At 42.7% G+C, this 18,652-nt stretch overlaps 1 protein-coding gene and 1 long non-coding RNA gene across 4 annotated transcripts in view; one reads left to right on the top strand and one right to left on the bottom strand.

Moving 5' to 3' along the window:
* Positions 1-4,819, bottom strand: part of HECTD2 (HECT domain E3 ubiquitin protein ligase 2) — a 73,494-nt gene extending 68,675 nt beyond the window's left edge. Inside the window, exon 1 of one of the 2 annotated variants that reach the window (XM_070470640.1) lies at positions 4,535-4,819. In XM_070470640.1, coding sequence (XP_070326741.1) covers positions 4,535-4,672 — 138 coding nt within the window. In that variant the 5' untranslated portion in view covers positions 4,673-4,819. The remainder of the gene's footprint in view (positions 1-4,534) is intronic. The other variant, XM_070470641.1, reaches the window with a different exon arrangement.
* A 69-nt stretch (positions 4,820-4,888) lies between these two features.
* On the top strand, positions 4,889-16,637 carry LOC139036040 (uncharacterized). Of its 2 annotated transcripts, none has more exons than XR_011488735.1 (2): positions 4,889-5,885; positions 13,816-16,637. It is a non-coding gene; the product is annotated as an uncharacterized lncRNA (long non-coding RNA). The 2 variants fall into 2 exon arrangements; XR_011488734.1 differs by having other exon boundaries at positions 4,889-5,952.
* Positions 16,638-18,652: the final 2,015 nt, after the last annotated feature.

The following is an 18,652-nucleotide window of genomic DNA, read 5'->3' as shown; positions in this document are numbered from 1 at the left end:
AAAAAAAAGAAGAAACTCCAATGGTTTCCTGTGAAGCACAGAAAAAAAAAAAAAGAAAGTCCCAGCTTCCCTGCCTGCTGATCTGGTCCAGCCCCCACGCAATCTCACTTACCTCCCACAAGTTGCCAGCATGCTTCCATTGGGTTGACTTTATTACTCCCTAATTCTTCCCTTTAAGCCTTGTTCACGTTCTTTGCCCACTTGCTTTTGCCCATCCAAATCCTATCACCCTTCAATGGCCAGCCAGCTTAAATAATTACCGCTGCTTGAGGGCCTTTCTTCACAGTTCTGCACGCACTGATTTCCTTTCTCTGATCTCCTAGAGCGCAAATTGTTTCTATGGCACATGGTAGCTTTTACACATTGCTTTGCTTTGTTGGGTTTTCCAGTGTTAGCTCTGCCTACCCTGAGGCAGGAATCTATTTTTCTTTTTTAAACTTTGCATTTTCTGTAGCATCTAGCCCAAAGCTAAACATAACAGAGGTTCAATAACTGGTAGTTACATTGTGGCCCAGCGGATCCATCAAGCCAGGTGACACACCCCTGATAGAACCTGTACAAACCTCTCATTTTTATTACTGGACTTCCTACCAAATCCTCTCCACATACCTCAAGACTTGCTCTCACCTTCCCCCTACTTGACAAATCTCCTGACCTTCGCTGTGGGCAAACTTTCCCTTTCCATCCTAAACTGATTTCCTCCATTTCCCTTCATTGCCCTGAACTAAGTAAAGTCTAGCTCTTTCTTGAAACCACTTCATTTCTCATAAACCTATGCCATGGAGAATCTCCCCTTCTCGTCTCACCTGATTTAAATGATGAAGTAGACTCATCTTCACTTATCACTATTATTTGCTCCTCTTTTGACCCTCTTCTCCTTCCCCATTCACCAATTTTTTCTAACTTCCATATTACATCAGCAACTAATTTATGATATTCTTCTCCAGTCCAATCTGTCAACTTCAGTAAATACTCACATCATCAGTCCTTCATATTTTCTACTCCCCCTAGCTCTCTGGGCCTGCATCACTTCTCCACAGCAGCAAAGCCAAACCCCAAACACTGACAGGCTTCTGAGGGCTCTATCTTGAGCCCTTGAGCCACTCTAACTAGGAACCACCTTACCCGCCATTTCTCTCAATTCCCCACTACACCTGATTTCTGTTGTGCCTCATTTCACTTAACCAGTACCTTTCACTGCTGCTGCTACTGCTAAGTCACTTCAGTCGTGTCCGACTCTGTGCGACCCCATCCCTGGGATTCTCCAGGCAAGAAAACGAGTGGGTTGCCATTTCCTTCTCCAATGCATAAAAGTGAAAAGTGAAAGTGAAGTCGCTCAGTCATGTCTGACTTTTCACGACTCCATGGACCGCAGCCTACCAGGCTCCTCTGTCCATGGGATTTTCCAGGCTAGAGTACTGGAGTGGGGTGCCATTGCCTTCTCCGGTACCTTTCACTATTCCATTTCAAATGCTGCTCCATAAACTAAGCAGACTTGGGGCAGTGGAGTTAAAATACAGACTCCAAGGAACACTTAATTCAGTACACAGAACATCAATTTTCAATCTTAGCTACACCTAGAAATTAAAAAAAAAAAAATAGGTGCCTGAGCCCCACTCTTAGAAATTGATCTAGCTGGCCTGCATCTGGGCCTGAGCAATGATGGCTTCAAAAGTTCCCATTCCCCCATGGAGCAGAAGTTGAGAACCAATGAGCAAAAGTGAGATCTAGGAACCTGGACTTCACCAAGCTACCAAGGGATCCTGGTGGTCCGTCGGGTTTGAAACCACTGTGCCAGGCACTTCCTGGCTAGAATGGACGTCCTGCATGCTTAGGAAGTTGTAGGATCAATCACGTTAGGGTTGTTTTTTCTGGCACCCTCAATCCCACTCCTGCACCTTTGAAAAAAATTTCTGGGATACAGTCCCAACTCTTCAAGTGTAATCAGGGTCATCATAAACTGGCCTTCTACTTATTTTAGGGAGTTGTCACTCTAAATTATTTCCAAACTCTCATAAAAATGTAATACAGTGATTTTTGGAAAATGTTAGTACTGTAAGGTTACAGTAATTGAGTCAGAAACTCCATCTACAGAGACAGAGCCGTTAACCTGGGACAAAAAATAAGCATCACTAAAATAGCTCAAAGAGATAAGTTATTGATAGCACTCAGCTGCCTAAGCGAACCTCCAGAAGCTGTATTTGATCCACAAGGAGGCTGAAAAAGAACCAAGCAGGCCACAAGCTGTCTTTCTCTGTCCCCCGGTGAGCTTGGACATCATCCAGGCTGCCTGGCTTTCTCGCCTCAGGAGGATCAAGCGCACAATTTCTTGACTAAGGCTTTTCACTGCTATCACTCAGAATTCCAGATCTAGAGATCTCTCTTTAACAACTACACACCAAGTGTCTTCATTACTGGCTAAGTTTCTCATCCTCCCCCTTGCTCTCCTCTCTTGCTGCAAAACCTGAGAACTTTTCTCGCCTGACGTGACTCAAAACCTCAGTGCTAATGATAAACTCTATCATTTCAGAGTCTGAAATTCTGAATGCCATTAAAAAACAAAAACCTGTCATTAAAACAAACAAAAAACAATGTTACCAACTCTGCTTGTAAGGCATCAGAAACTGCCGTCAAAATCTCAAGTCTTCATTCTTATCCTCTTTTAATTTAACCTATGTTTTTTCAAGGTTTTATTCAAGATCTTAAACTTTTTGAACTCTGTTCTTCTGTCTGTCCAGCAGTACAAGCCCATATTCCTTTATTCACACTTATGAAATCCTCTAAGCTCTTAATACTGAAAGAGCTTATTTGGTAATTAAACATGTCCCTGAACAGAACTTTTTGACAATCCAACCTGAGCTGAACTGATAGGAAGCTACTGATAGACCTTATCTCATTTATTGTGAACAACCCACACTTTTCACTGCAGAGTTATTAGTATGCTTAATTATGAAGAACTGGCCAGGACCCCACTGTGGATATTATACATTACACTAAATTAACTTTCTAAAATCCAAAGAACTCTCAATTTCAAAGCCCCAAGGTTTCAGATAATAGTCTGTAGACCTATGTCCACATTGTATCAATTTCTCCAAGTTTTTATTCTAAGCCTTACATTTTTCAATTACACAGAAATAAATAAGTTTTGGGGAGTGTCCTTACTTGAGGACCTAAACCCATTAACACAACTGTTCCTATAAGCATGCATGCATTCATTGTTTTAAACTGACTTAGAAATAAACTGCTGAAACACTATTTGCCAGTTAAGAACATCCCAGATAAGCTCGGAAAGCCCAAGAAATCAACAGTAAGAACTGGGTCTATAAGCAGTTGAGTGACAAATTCCTTCAAAGCATTTCCCAAAGTAATTTCTACCTGCAACTCCAATTTACCAATCAACTGTAGTAATTTTTTAAAGTGTCTTTTTATCACTGTCTACACTTTGCTGTGATTGAAGGTATGGGGCTCGTTCTAACAATTTTCAGTTATCACAATCCTTAGACATTTCCCAAAAACCTACTGAATCAAACGTTATTTCTATAACATTTTAAATTAGAGTTAGCTATTTTAGTAAGTTCTTAGTCATTTAAGAGGGAGGTTTTAGGAAATGAATTGCAACCAGGAATAAGGAAAATGTATCATGTTCTCTAAACTTTTACTATTTTTTTCACACAGGCTGCATAAGTCATGCTCTTTAAATGTACTGAAGTTTCAAGAAGTATATAAATATGGGATCAAATTTTAAAAATCTAAAAAATTAGAGGTTAATTTTGTGTGTGTGCGCGCTCCAAAGTAAACAATCATAACCACCAGTAAAAGTAGGGAAGAGGGGCTGTCCCATTACATCATCCGGCAATCTGCAGTTTGAAGCCTGAAAGCACTCTCCAAATAATCCTTAAGAAAATCCAGCTGGGAAATCATCCCCGAGAAGCTTTGATCCCTTGAGTTTAAATATAAGGTTAAAAAAGCTTCCCCACCTTACGTCACATGTCTACCATATGAAAAAGAAAACCCATCACCGAGGCATCTACCTCCCACTTTATCCTGACAGCAACCGAAAGGTCACAATTAAGTGGAAACTCGCCTCAGAGCCTGTTCAATCTGAAGGGGGAACGGAAAGAAAAAGCGAAGAAAAGGGGAGAAATCTTCGCTCTCCCAGGGCAGGCAGACAGCTCAGCGGAAAACCCACTCCCGCCTGCCTGACACCTTATCCTCATCCAAGAGACGATGCCGACTCCAAAATGCTGGTCATTTCCTTAGAGAAAGAGGGAAGCCCCCAAACCAGAAAATGACCGAAAACAGCCAGCTGACTCGGCCACCCCGGCATTCCCCGAGGGTGGAAGGTGCAGCTTGAGAAATGATCACGGCTGTCCTCGAGACACAACTCCTCGATTTCAGCCCGAGGAGGGGAAGCCCAAGCGCTTCTCTCCGGGCGGGTCCCGGGCCCCCCGGAGGAGACGCGGGTCCCCGGGCGCCCCTCGCCCCCCTGGCGACCGGCCGTCGGGGCGCCCCGCGGCCCCCGCCCGGCACCTACCGCAGGGGCACTGGCGCCCGCCGATACGATGGGCGGCAGCTTCTCACGCTCCGGTTCCTTCCCTTTCTTCTCCTCGGGCGCAGTCGCCGCCACCGCCGGCAGCGCGGCAGGCGAGGGCACCCGATCCGCTTCACTCATGTCGGGCCGGGCGGCTGGAGTGCGAGGCGGCGGCAGCGGCGGCGGCGGCGGCCAGGCTGCTGCTGGGGTTGGCGCTGCTGCCGCCGCGGCCGCGAGAGGGCTCTGGGCCACCGCGTCCAGCCTCCGCCGCCGCTCCGCCCCCGCCCGCGCCCGCGCCCGCGCCCGCGCCGCGCGCGCGCCCGGATGCCCCGCCCCGCCCCCGCGCCCGCCCCCGCTCGCTGGGCCAGCCAGCCCGCGGCTGCCGCCAGCTCCTCGCCTCAGTCGCCCCCTCCCCGCCCCCGGCTCGGCTCACGGCTAGCGGGTCCCGGACGCTGGCCGCTGCCACCCTCGCCAACCCCGGGGGCCTGGAGAGGAGGCGCCGCAGCCGGGCCGCCATGTTGTTTGCCGACCGTCGCCCGAACCGGCGAGGAGGGGGTCGAGACTAGAGGGTCGGTACTCTGGGGGACAAGGCGAAGCCAGCAAAGGTCGCGCGGGGATAGAGCGTTCCCGAATGGCTTCTGTGGGGCGGGGCGAGCGCGGCAGCCTCCTCTGCATGGACGGCCCTTACTTGGGGCGCCTAGACCCGCGGGGGGATTTTTCCTCTCCAGCGCCCGCAAAACCGTCGCCTTCGGGCCGCTGCTTGCCCCTGCCACCCCTCCCCGCACGCCCGCTTGCCCCAAGAGCGAGGTCTCGAGCCTGAGCGTCCTCAGGAGACAACCTTCCTTTTATAGCCGACCGACCCTTTGTAAATGCCCCAAGAGCCCCCACCTACGAGGGAAAAGGCTGAGGCGGGGAGAGGGGAAGTGAGACGCCGTGGGCTCCACCTTCCCCACCGCAGGGCGGGACGGCCAGGCCACACTTTCCATTCCTGTTCTTCCCGTCCCTACTTGGACTGCCAAATCCGCCTCTCCCTTCCCGTCCCCACGCGCCTACATCTCGCTCTCTCCCCGCATCTCTTTGCTGCCTCCTATCCCTTCCTTGTTCGTTTCCTTTTATAAGTTGCAGATGGACAGACCCAAACTCCGCTGCACAATCCTTAATGTCAGATCGTTAATATGGGTGCGAACTTTAAAAGTGAGGAGGAAAGCTTTTAATCATGATATTGAACCATCCCCCATCCCCACCCCCATGACCGAGCCACACAGACATTTCCTTTCCTTTCCGCCCCCTCCTTTTCCTTTTCTCAGTCTGCTGGAGCTGCGGAGACACCTGCTGATCTAAGGGAAAGGAGAAAGTAAGAATGTGCTGCATCGTGTTTTAACAACAGGGAATTCTTGACAGTCACATCTCCACATTTCTCGGTAGCGGTTTTGTTATTTTACTTGAAGATGAGTGAATTTTCAAATCATGGATATCTAGAGCCAAATAACTAAAAATATCTCTGAAGCATCTTTGGGAGGATGTTTGGGTTATCTGTTATTTTATATAATTCAGGATTATTAGCGTAACTGAGTACTAGTTATGGTGCACCATGAAACGAGGTTGCATGTTTTTTCCTTCAAACGCAGAATTTGTAACAAACAGATCTGAAGTAAATCATGTAATGACTATAATAATTAGTATTCAGGATTGCCTTCTATATTATAAATTCCCACTTTCATTTGTAGAAGGGCTTTCTAGTTTTAACATAGTTGCTGTCATCACCTATTTAAATGTTAATTAGCAAAAGGTTTGAAGTGCCATATAGTTGGCAAAAAGTATTTTAGTGCTAATTAGTCTTGGAGGGAAAATGACGCGGACACACATTATTTTGATGCAGTCTCCTATTTTTCTTGAATTCTTTTTCAGGATTTCCATTTCTTCTCAAACCTATGAGATATTCACCTTATAGGAGGAATATATAATTATTTTCTACTTTTAGCAGGTCATTGTTCTGATCTTTTGATACAGCAGCAACTGAAATATAAATGGAAGGCTTTATTTTAACTGCAGTTCTAGATAGTCTGTGCTGCCAAGCTATATTGATAGAACAAATTGTTGTTCAGTTGCAGAGTCTGACTCTTTGCACCCTCATGGGCTTAGGCAGGCCAGACTCCTTGTCCTTCACTATCTCCCAGAGTTTGCTCTAATTCATGTCGATTGAGTCGATGATGCTATCTAACCATCTCATCCTCTGTTGTCCCCTTCCGCCCTCAATCTTTCCCAGCATCGGGATCTTTTGATGGTTAGCCAATGAGTCGGCTCTTCTCACCTGGTGGCCAAAGTATTGGAGCTTCAGCTTCAGCTTCAGTCCTTCCAGTGAATATTTAGGATTGATTTCCTTTAGGACTGACTGGTTTGATCTCCTTGCAGTCCAAGGGACTCTCAAGAGTCTTCTACAGCACAATTCAAAAGCATCAGTTCTCTTTGGCACTCAGCTTTCTTTATGATCCAACTCTCACATCTATACACGACTACTGGAAAAACCATAGCTTTAACTGTATGGGCCTTTGTTGGCAAAGTGATGTTTCTGTTTTTAAATACACTGTCTAGGTTTGTCATAGCTTTCCTTCCAAGGAGGAAGTGTCTTTTAATTTCATGGCTGCTGATAGAACAAATACTAGGGGAAAATAACAAAATCAGCCCTCCATATCCACAAGCTCAGCCTCTGTGTATCGAAAATACTCGAAATTTTTTTAGGAAGTTCCATAAAGCAAAACTTGAATTTTCCACCAGATGTTTATATAGCATTTACATTGTATTAGGTATTATAAGTAATCTAGAGACAAAGTACATGGGACCATATGTGTAGGTTAAATGCAAATACTATGCCATTTTACAAGGGACTTGAGGATCCTTGAACTTTGGTATCCACGGAGCTCTGGAAACAATCCCTCTTGGATAGGATGAACAATTGTATCTTTTGCTATCCTTTTAAACTAGATTTAGTAATTTGTGATTAAAATGCTTGGATGAGAAAGCAGTTGAATTACAGGCCTTATGCTTTCTCTTTTCAAGTGCGAGACTAAATAGAAGTTTGTCTGTACATGTAGTCACATTCAATAGAACAAATGCTTCAATATTGGCAAAACAAGGCAAATCAGAAATTTTAATTTCTGCTACTGTGCCAGAATAGATACTCCACTTCTTAACAAGTATGCTGATTAATTCACCTGGAAGTTGCATTCTTCCCCCCCACCCTCTGCAAAAAAAGAGGTAATTCACTGATGTTTTCTTTTACTTCCTGTTAAATACATTGCTCTCAATACAACACCCTATCCTTTCGTCATCTACATGTGCTCCAGAATGGAGAGTGGGAGAGGGTCTGCTGGAATGCTGCAGAATGATGACTCCAGTGGGCTGGAGAAACAGAGTCCTAACTGCCACCAAGACACTTCTGAAGGCCCAACAGGAGTGAGAGGTTGTGGTGTGGGACACACACAGCATTCTGGTTGCTCTGTACTGAAGTGTGGAAAAGATGCTTTTCCATTCTGCCAAGTGTTAAAAAAAAGTGCAACAGTGGTGGCATCCAAGTTCAAACTCGTTAGCACAGGAAAACTTGGGAGTGAAGCAGGAGAAACATTTCACCTTCCTAAGTCCAGATGGAAAACGTGAGCTGATTCATCATACCTGTGGGGTATAGTAGTTTGGGGGTGGGGTGGGGAACTTAGAGAACGGGTTATTTCTGTGAAAGCAAAGACCAAACTACAAGGTAACTAAAAGATCTAAATTATAGGTAAAATTCTATTGTAATTGTATACAGTGGTACTAATCTAGTGAACAGGAGCAAAGTAAGTTCTGAAAGTTTGGTTCAGTTCAGTCGCACAGTAGTGTCTGACTCTTTGCGACCCCATGGACTGCAGCACACCAGGGTTCCCTGTTCATCACCAACTCCCGGAGCTTGCTCAAACTCGTGTCCACTGAGTCAATGATGCAATCCAACCATCTCATTGTCTTTTGCCCCCTTCTCCTGACTTCAGTCTTTCCCAGCATCAGGGTTTTTTCCAATGAGTCAGTTCTTGGCAACAGGTGGCTGAAGTATTGGAGTTTCAGCTTCAACATCAGTCCTTCCAATGAATATTCAGGGTTGAGTTCCTTTAGGATGGGCTGGTTTGACCTTGCAGTCCAAGGGACTCTCAAGAATCGTCTCCAACACCACAGTTCAAAAGCATCGATTCTTTGGTGCTCAGCTTTCTTTATAGTCCAACTCTCACATCCATACATGACTGCTGGAAAAACCCTAGCTTTGACAAGATGGACATTTGTTGGTGAAGTAATGTCTGTGCTTTTTAATATGCTGTCCAGGTTGGTCATAGCTTTTCTTCCAAGAAGCAGTTCAGTTCAGTTCAGTTGCTCAGTCATGTCTGACTCTGTGATCCCATGAATTGCAGCACGCCAGGCCTCCCTGTCCATCACCAACTCCCAGAGTTTACCCAAACTCATGTCCATCAAGTCGGTGTTGCCATCCAGCCATCTCACCCTTTGTCTTCCCCTTCTCCTCCTGCCCCCAATCCCTCCCAGCATCAGGGTCTTTTCCAATGAGTCAACTCTTCACATGAGGTGGCCAAAGTACTGGTGTTTTAGCATCAACATCAGTCCTTCCAATGAACACCCAGGACTGATCTCCTTTAGGATGGACTGGTTGATCTCCTTGCAGTCCAAGGGACTCTCAAGAGTCTTCTCCAACACCACAGTTCAAAAGCAGCAATTTTTCGGCACTCCGCTTTCTTCACAGTCCAACTCTCACATCCATACATGACCACTGAAAAACCATAACCTTGACTAGACGGACCTTTGTTGGCAAAGTAATTATTCTGCTTTTTAATATGCTATCTATCTAGGTTGGTCATAACTTTCCTTCCAAGGAGCAAGCGTCTTTTAATTTCATGGCCGTAGTCACCATCGGCAGTGATTTTGGAGCCTAAGAAAATAAAGTCTGTCACTGATTCCATTGTTTCCCATCTATTTGCCATGAAGTGATGGGAATGGATGCCATGATCTTTGTGTTTTGAATGCTGAGTTTTAAGCCAAATTTTTCACTCTCCTCTGTCACTATCATCAAGAGGCTCTTTAGTTGTTTGCTTTCTGCCATAAGGGTGGTGTCATCTGCATATCTGAGGTTATTGATATTTCTCCCAGGAATCTTGATTCCAGCTTGTGCTTCAACCTGGCATTTCCCATGATGTATTCTGATTATGTTAAATTAGCATATTGACAATACACAGCCTTGATGTACTTCTTTCCCAATTTGGAACCAGTCCATTTTCCATGTCCGGTTCTAACTGTTGCTTCTTGACCTGCATTCAGATTTCTCAGGAGACAGATAAGGTGGTCTGGTATTCCCATCCCTTAAAGAATTTTCCAGTTTTTTGTGATTCACCCAGTCAAAGTCTTTGGTGTAGTCATAAAGCAGTAGTAGATGTTTTTCTGGAACTCCCTTAGTTCTTCTGTGATCCAAGGGATGTTGGCAATTCGATCTCTGGTTCCTATGCCTTTTCTAAATCCACCTTGAACATCTGGTAGTTCTTGGTTCATGAACTGTTGAAACCTCACTTGGAGAATTTTTAGCATTACTTTGCTAGCATGTGAGACGAGTGCATTGTGTGGTAGTTTGAACATTCTTTGGCATTGCCTTTCTTTGGAATTGGAATGAAAACTGACCTTTCCCAGTCCTGTGGCCACTGCTGAGTTTTCCAAATTTGCTGAAATATTGAGTGCAGCACTTTCACAGCATCATCTTTTAGGATTTGAAATAGCTCAGCTGGAATTCCATCACCTTCACTAGATTTGCAGTGATGCTTCCTAAGGCTCACTTGACTTCAGACTCCAGTATGTCTGGCTCTAGGTGAGTGATCACAGCATGGTGATCATCCAGGTCATGAAGATCTTTTTTTATACAGTTCTTCTATGTATTCCTGCACCTCTTCTTAATATCTTCTGCTTCTGTGAGGTCTTTTTCTGCCCTTTAATGTGCCCATCTTTGCATGAAATGTTTCCTTGGTATCTAATTTTCTTGAAGAGATTTCTCGTCTTTCCCATTCTATTGTTTTCCTCTATTTCTTAGCATTGATCACTGAGGGTTTTCTTATCTCTCCTTGCTATTCAGTTATAGTTATGCTATGACAGTTTGGTTAAAGGTGGCTTATAACTAACTAATGCCTTAATTATGTAAGATATAAGTTATGAATTAGGGCTTCCCTGATAGCTTCATTGGTAAAGACTCCGCATGCAATGCAGGAGATCCTGGTTCGATTCCTGGGTTGGGAAGATTCCCCTGGAGAAGGGATAGGCTACCCACTCCAGTATTCCTGGGCTTCCCTGGTGGCTCAGCTGGCAAAGAATCCACCTGCAATGTGGGAGACCCGGGTTCGATCCCTGGGTTGAGAAGATCCCCTGGAGAAGGGAAAGACTACCCACTCCAGTATTCTGGCCTGGAGAATTCCATGGACTGTATAGTCCTTGGGGTTGCAAAGAGTCAGACATGACTGAGCAACTTTCACTTTCATGAATTAATGAAGATTTTTAAAAACTTCTTTTTCACATTTCAACTGCATATTGTTCTGAAGTACTAGACTTGGAGAAATGAAATTATTTTAGCCATGCTGATATTGTTAAAAAAAATTGTTAGAACTCTTCCTTAGATTGAATCACTGTGACTTTTAAAGATTATTTTAAAGAATAATTTTGATTTACTATGTGAACAATACATTGTCATTACAGGAAAAGTTATAAAATACAGATTAGTAAAATGAAGAAAATAAACTCTGGATCTTTCCCAGCTTCAGATAATCGCTAAGACCTTGGTATATAACTTTATAAAATCTCCTGTCTGTCTGCCTGCCTGCCTATCTGTCTACACATACACACTGTGTTTCTTGCTTTGTTTTTATGAAAACAGAACATCCTGAAATACTGTTTTGAACCTGTGTACCTCATTCTTCAAAATACCCACAGTGGTGTCGTAGATCTATCTTTAGAGGGTGAATTTTTAAAAATTACTCAATGTTATGTAGGGTCAAGACCGAGGAAAAGAGTGAATGATGATCAAGCTTTATATTTTGAATCTGACCTCTCTTGAATCTATTCTTTCTATATGAATTCCCTTGTCCATTGACCTAGTCAATCCTTTAAGATCTCTAACCCAAAATATTAACATAGTTTTCCAATAGGTCTTGCCTTCAGTGTTTTACCTGCTCCTATTGCCACAAGAATGACCTTTTCAAAATATGTAACTTCTTGTCTGACCTTTCTTTAACAAAACTTTAATGATCTCTTGAAGCAAAACTCTGAAACCCCTAGTATAACATTCACCTGAATTGTTTATGATGAACTCTTTTTCTTAATGTCCTATGTGTGTGCTCAGTCTCTCAGTTATATCTGACTCTTTGCAACCGCATGGACTATAGCCTGCCAGGCTGCTCTGTCCAAGGGATTCTCCAGGCAAGAATACTGGAGTGGATTGCCATTTCCTTCTCCAGGGGATCTTCCTGACCCAGGGATTGAGCTCAAATTTACTACGGCTCCTGCAATTTTAGGTGGATTCTTTACCACTGCCCCACCTGTAATCTTATCCTTAATGTCCTAACTAGAATAAATTGTTTTTTTCTTTCTGCTTTGAGAGTGTTGTACATAGTTATATTATGTACCCAGTTACTTGTTCCCCCAATAGGTCATGACAGAGAGGAGAAATTCAGTTCAGTTCAGTTCATTTGCTTGGTCATGTCCACCTCTTTGCGACCCCATGGACTACAGAATGCCAGGCCTCCATGTCCATCACCAACTCCCAGAGTTTACTCAAACTCATGTCCATTGAGTCGGTGATGCCATCCCACCATCTCATCTTCTGTCGTCCCCTTCTCCTCCTGCCTTCAGTCTTTCTCAGCATCAGGGTCTTTTCAAATGAGTCAGCACTTCACATCAGGTGGCCAAAGAATTGGAGTTTCAGCTGCAACATCAGTCCTTCCAATGAACACCCAGGACTGATCTCCTTTAGGATGGACTGGTTGATCTCCTTGCAGTCCAAGGGACTCTCAAGAGTCTTCTCCAACACTACAGTTCAAAAGCATCAGTTCTTCCGATCCATACATGACTACTGGAAAAACCGTAGCCTTGACTAGATGGACCTTTGTTGACAAAGTAATGTCTCTGCTTTTTAATATGCTGTCTAGGTTGGTCATAACTTTCCTTCCAAGGAGTAAGCGTCTTTTTTTTCTTTTTTTCCATTTATTTTTATTAGTTGGAGGCTAATTACTTTACAATATTGTAGAGGTTTTTGTCATACATTGACATGAATCAGCCATGGATTTACATGTATTCCCCATCCCGATCTCCCCTCCCACCTCCCTTTCCACCCGATCCCTCTGGGTCTTCCCAGTGCACCAGGCCTGAGCATAAGCATCTTTTAATTTCATGGCTGCAGTCACCATCTGCAGTAATTTTGGAGCCCCCAAACATAAAGTCTGCCACTGTTCCCACTGTTTCTCCATCTATTTGCCAAAGTGAAGGGACCGGATGCTATGATCTTAGTTTTCTGAATGTTGAGCTTTAAGCTGACTTTTTCACTTTCCTCTTTCACTTTCATCAAGAGGTTCTTTAGTTCTTCTTCACTTTCTGCCATAACGGTGGTGTCATCTGCATATCTGAGGTTATTGATATTTCTCCCAGCAATCTTGATTCCAGCTTGTGCATCATCCAGCCCAGTGTTTCTCATGATGTACTCTGCATATAAGTTAAATAAGCACAGTGATAATATACAGCCTTGATGTACTCCTTTTCCTATTTGGAACCAGTCTGTTGTTCCAGTCCAGAGAGGAGAAGGGTCATTTTTAATTACACCTTAAATCCCCACATGTAGTACACTATGTGGGATGTGCTATTGAGACACTCAGTAAACTCAGAATAAAGGAAAATAAGATGTTTTTCTTAATGTGGCTTGTAAGGTGTTATAAAAACAGTTTCCAAAGGGGAATAACAAAAATGCTTCAAGTGAAGAGACACATTCATTTTTTCTTTTTCTTTTTTAAATTGAGGTATAGTTGATTTACAATATTTCAGGTGTACAGCGAAATGATTCAGTTTTCAGATTATTTTCTATTTTAAGTTATTACAAAGTAGTGACTATAGTTCTTTGTACTATACAGTAGGACTTGATGATATATTTTATATATAGTAGTGTGTATCTGTTAATCGCAAATTCCTAATTTATCCTTCCCCATCCCCTTTCCCTTTTGTTGAATTTAATTCAGATGACCATTACATCTACTTCTGTGGGCAAGAATCCCTTAAAAGAAATGGAGTAACCCTCATAGTCAACAAAAGGGCCTGAAATGCAGTGCTTGGGTGCAATCTCAAAAACGAGAGAATGATCTCTGTTCATTTCCAAGGCAAGGCCTGAAATGCAGTGCTTGGGTGCAATCTCAAAAACGAGAGAATGATCTCTGTTCATTTCCAAGGCAAACCATTCAATATCATGGTAATCCAAGTTTATGCCCAAACTACTAATGCTGAAGAAGCTGAAGTTGAATGGTTCTAGGAAGACCTACAAGACCTTCTAGAACTAACACCAAAAAAAGATGTCCTTTCCATCATGGGGACTGGAATGCAAAAGTAGAAGGTCAAGAGATACCTGGAGTAACAGGGAAGTTTGACCTTGAAGTACAAAGTGAAGCAGGGCAAAGGCTAACAGAGTTTTGCTAAGAGAACGTACTGTTCACAGCAAACACCATCTTCCAACAACACAAGAGCCTATACATGAACATCATCAGATGCTCAATACTGAAATCAGATTGATTATATTCTTTGCAGCTGAAGATGGAGAATCTCTATAGAGTCAGCAAAAACAAGACCAGGAGCTGACTGTGGCTCAGATCATGAACTTCTTATTGCCAAATTCAGACTTAAATTGAAGAAAGTAGGGGAAACCACTAGGCCACTGAAGTATGACCTAAATCAAATCCCTTACAGTTATACAGTGCAAGTGACAAATAGATTCAAGGGATTAGATCTAATAGAGTGCCTGAACAATTATCAACAGAGGTTTGTGACACTGTACAGGAGGCTATGATCAAAACCATTCTGAAGAAAAAGAAATGTAAAAAGGTAAAATGGTTGTCTGAGCAGGCCTTACAAATAGCTGAGAAGAGATGTGAAAAGCAAATGAGAAAAGGAAAGATGTACCCATCTGAATGCAGAGTTCCAAAGATAAACAGGGAGAGATAAGAAAGCCTTCCTAAGTGAACAGTGCCAAGAAATAGAGGGAAACAATAGAATGGGAAAGACTAGAGATCTCTTCAAGAAAATTAGAGATACAAAGGGGATATTTCATGCAAAGATGGGCACAATAAAGGAAAGAAACAGTATGGACCTAACAGAAGCAGAAGCTATTAAGAAGAGGTGGCAAGAATACACAGAAGAACTACACAAAAAAGATCTTCATGACCCAGATAACCACGATGGTGTGATCCCTCACCTATAGCCAGACATCTTGGAGTGCAAAATCAAGTGGGCCTTAGGAAGCATCACTGCGAACAAAGCTAGCAGAGCTGATGGAATTCCAGCTGAGCTATTTCAAATCCTGAAAGATGATGCTGTGAAAATGCTGCACTCATTATGCTAGCAAATAGAAAACTCAGCAGTGGCCACAGGACTGGGAAAGGTCAATTTTCATTCCAGTCCCAAAGAAAGGCAATGCCAAAGAATGCTCAAACTACCACACAGTTGCACTCATTTCACATGCTAGCAAAGTAATGCTCAAAATTCTCCAAGTGAGGCTTCAACAGTACGTGAACTGAGAACTTCTAGATGTTCAAGGTGGATTTAGAAAAGGCAGAGGAACCAGAAATCGAATGACCAACATCCCTTGGATCATAGAAAAAGCAAGAGAATTCCAGAAAAACGTCTGCTTTATTGACTACACCAAAGATTTTGATTGTGTGGATCACAACAAACTGTGGGAAATTCTTTAGGAGATGGGAATACCAGACCACCTTACCTGCCTCCTGAGGAATCTGTATGCAGGTCAAGAAGCAACAGTTAGACATAGAACAACAGATGGTTCCAAATTGGGAAAGGAGTATGTCAAGGCTGTATATTCTCAATCTGCTTATTTAACTTATATTCAGACTATATCATAAGAAATGCTGGATGAAACACAACCTGAAATCAAGATTGTGAGGAGAAATGTCAACAACCTCAGATAATGCAGAGGACACCACCCTTATGGCAGAAAGCAAAAAGGGACTAAAGAGCCTCTTGATGATAGTGAAAGAGGAGAGTGAAAAAGTTGGTTTAAAACTCAACATTCAAAAAACGAAGATCATGGCATCCAGTCCCATCACTTCATGGCAAATAGATGGGGAAATAATGGAAACAATGGCAGAATTTATTTTCTTGGACTCCCAAATCACTGCAGATGGTGACTGCAGCCACGAAATTAAAAGACACTTGCTGCTTGGAAGAAAAGCTATGACAATCCTAGAGAGCATATTAAAAAGCAGAATCATTACTTTCCCAACAAAGGTCTGTCCAGTCAAAGCTATGGTTTTTCCAATAGTCATGTATAGATGTGAGAGTTGGACCATAAAGAAGGCTAGCACTGAACAATTGATGCTTTTGACCTGTGATGGAGAAGACTCTTGAGAGTCCCTTGATATACAGGGAGATCAAACCAGGTAATCCTAAAGGAAATCAGTCCTGAATATTCTTTAGAAAGACTGATGCTGAAGCTGAAGCTGCAATACTTTGGCCACCTGATGTGAAGAGCTGACTCATTAGAAGAGACCCTGATGCTGGGAAAGATTGAAGGCAGGAGGAGAAGGGGACAGCAGAGGATGACATGGTTGGATGGCATCACCAACTTGATGGACACAAGTTTGAGCAAACTCCGGGAGTAGTTGGTGATGGACCTGGAGGCCTGGTGTGCTGCAGTCCATGGGTCGCAAAAAGTCAGACATGACTGAGCAACTGAACAACAGCAAAGTTTGTTTCCTATGTCTATGGGTTTATTTTTGTTTTGTAAATAAGTTCATTTGAATAATTTTTTAATATTCCACATATAAGTCATATCATATATTTGTCTTTCTGACTTACTTCACTTAGTATGATAATCTCTAGGTTGATCATTGTTACTGCAGATGGCCTTATTTCATTCTTTATTTTTTTTTTTTAGTTCTACCAGTTTATTGCTACCAGCCCATCTCCCTCTGCTCTCATGCACGTGTGCTCATTCATGTAACCCCATGGACTACTGTCTGCCATGCTACTCTGTCCATGAACTTTTCCAGGCAAAAATACTGGAGTGGGTTGTCATTTCCTTCTCAGGTTTATTTCATTCTTTTTTATGGTTGAGTAAAATTACATTCACATCTTTATTGAGCTGAACTCATTTAGATGATTTTGTCTGGTATTGCTTCTTAAAAGTCTAGATTTTCTAGCACGGTCCAATAGAACTTCCTGCTGTGGTGGAAATGTTCTCTATCTGTACTGTATGTAGCCACTGGCCACATGTGACTACTGAGTACTTGAAATGGGATTACTGTGACTGAGGAACTGAATTTTAAATTGTGGTCATTTAGTTAACTTATATTTGAGTAACCAAATGGGACCAGTGGCCACCATATTGGACAGCACAGCTCTAGAGTCACATATGAACTTTAAAAGCATAGCCAGCTCCCAAATTTGTGGCACCTTTATTAATGAACTTTATTATATCTTAGGGTTTCCCTGGTGGCTCAAGGGTGAAGAATCTGCAATACATAAGACCTGGGTTTGATCCCTGGGTTAGGAAGATCCCCTGGAGGAGGAAATAGCAACCCATTCCAGTATTTCTGCCTGGGAAATCCCATGGACAGAGGAGCCTGGCGGGCTACAGTCCATGGGGTTCCAAGTGTCAGACATGAATTAACGACTAAACCACCACCACCATTCATTTCCTTCTTCAGAGTATATGCAAGCAAACATTTCCAAAATAATGAGGACAGGTTTAAATGAGCTCTGAAAGGCTAAACCTAAAAGACTAAATAGCTTCTTTTGGAGGTGGTAGCTGGGTTCTTTTCTTTACTATTTTCACAGAAATTTCCATTTTCACAGAATTAGATGAGACAAACTACATTTGACTGCATCTTGTTTTAGCCCAATGCTGTGTAGAAATGAACTCAGTCTGTTGCTGTGGAGAAGAAAATGTTAATGGCAGTAAAAGTTGAAATCTGTGTATGTTTTCAAATTGGTCTTGGATGCCCTCCTTAGACATTTCCAAAGAAATAATGATACCTAGGTACCTGTGTTTATACCTCTTCTAAATATTAATCCCAATTTTATATCTGTTTTCCACTCATAGGAGACAAAAAACAAATCCCAATGAAACAATAAATGGCACAATAAAAGCATTCCACGCGTGATTCACGTATTTCAAATTTTCATGAGTCTAAGTTAACAGAAGCTCTGTATATCCTTTGGTTGCTGAAGGCATGAAAACAAGTCAGAATGGCAGACACTGTTATTCATTTTTTCCTTTTTTCTTGCTAGCAGAACCTGGTTTTAACTCTGTTGGGAATCTGCCCAGTTAAGAGGGGTTTCTTTTTTGGGCTTCCTTGAAGCTAAAGGTGGGCATCTGCCATAATTCTGACCAATGAGGTGTAAGCTGGATGGTTTAGGGGAAGTTTTTGCCACCTTTGTCCTGCTTGAAATGAGGGTAGGATGTGTGGATGTGGTGCTATAATCTCATGACCATGAGTCTGCAATCATGAGGATGAATGTCAAAGGACTCTGGGGAGTGTAGTGGAAAGACAGAAGGAATTTTGAATGTTTCTGAAATTGGGGAGCTGATACACCAGCTTGAATTACCTATATGTGGTTTTTCTCTCATTTTAGCTAAACACATTTCTTGTATATCCAGCTTGCACACACATGAACCCGTAATTTTTTTCTTTATTGATCCTCAAACTAGTTAATTGGTTGAATTCCTACTGGTTAAACATGTTGTCTCAGTTATGAAGACACAATCCTAATCAAGTAAAATATCTTGTCTTAATTCTAAGATTTTTGGAAATTGCAGTAACCTTTACAAAAGCACAAACTTTATTGTTT

This window comes from Odocoileus virginianus, chromosome 7, assembly GCF_023699985.2.
Source record: "Odocoileus virginianus isolate 20LAN1187 ecotype Illinois chromosome 7, Ovbor_1.2, whole genome shotgun sequence".
Classification (NCBI taxonomy): domain Eukaryota; kingdom Metazoa; phylum Chordata; class Mammalia; order Artiodactyla; family Cervidae; genus Odocoileus; species Odocoileus virginianus.
Note: the sequence above shows the minus strand (reverse complement) of the source record. Positions and strands in the feature narration are given on the sequence as shown.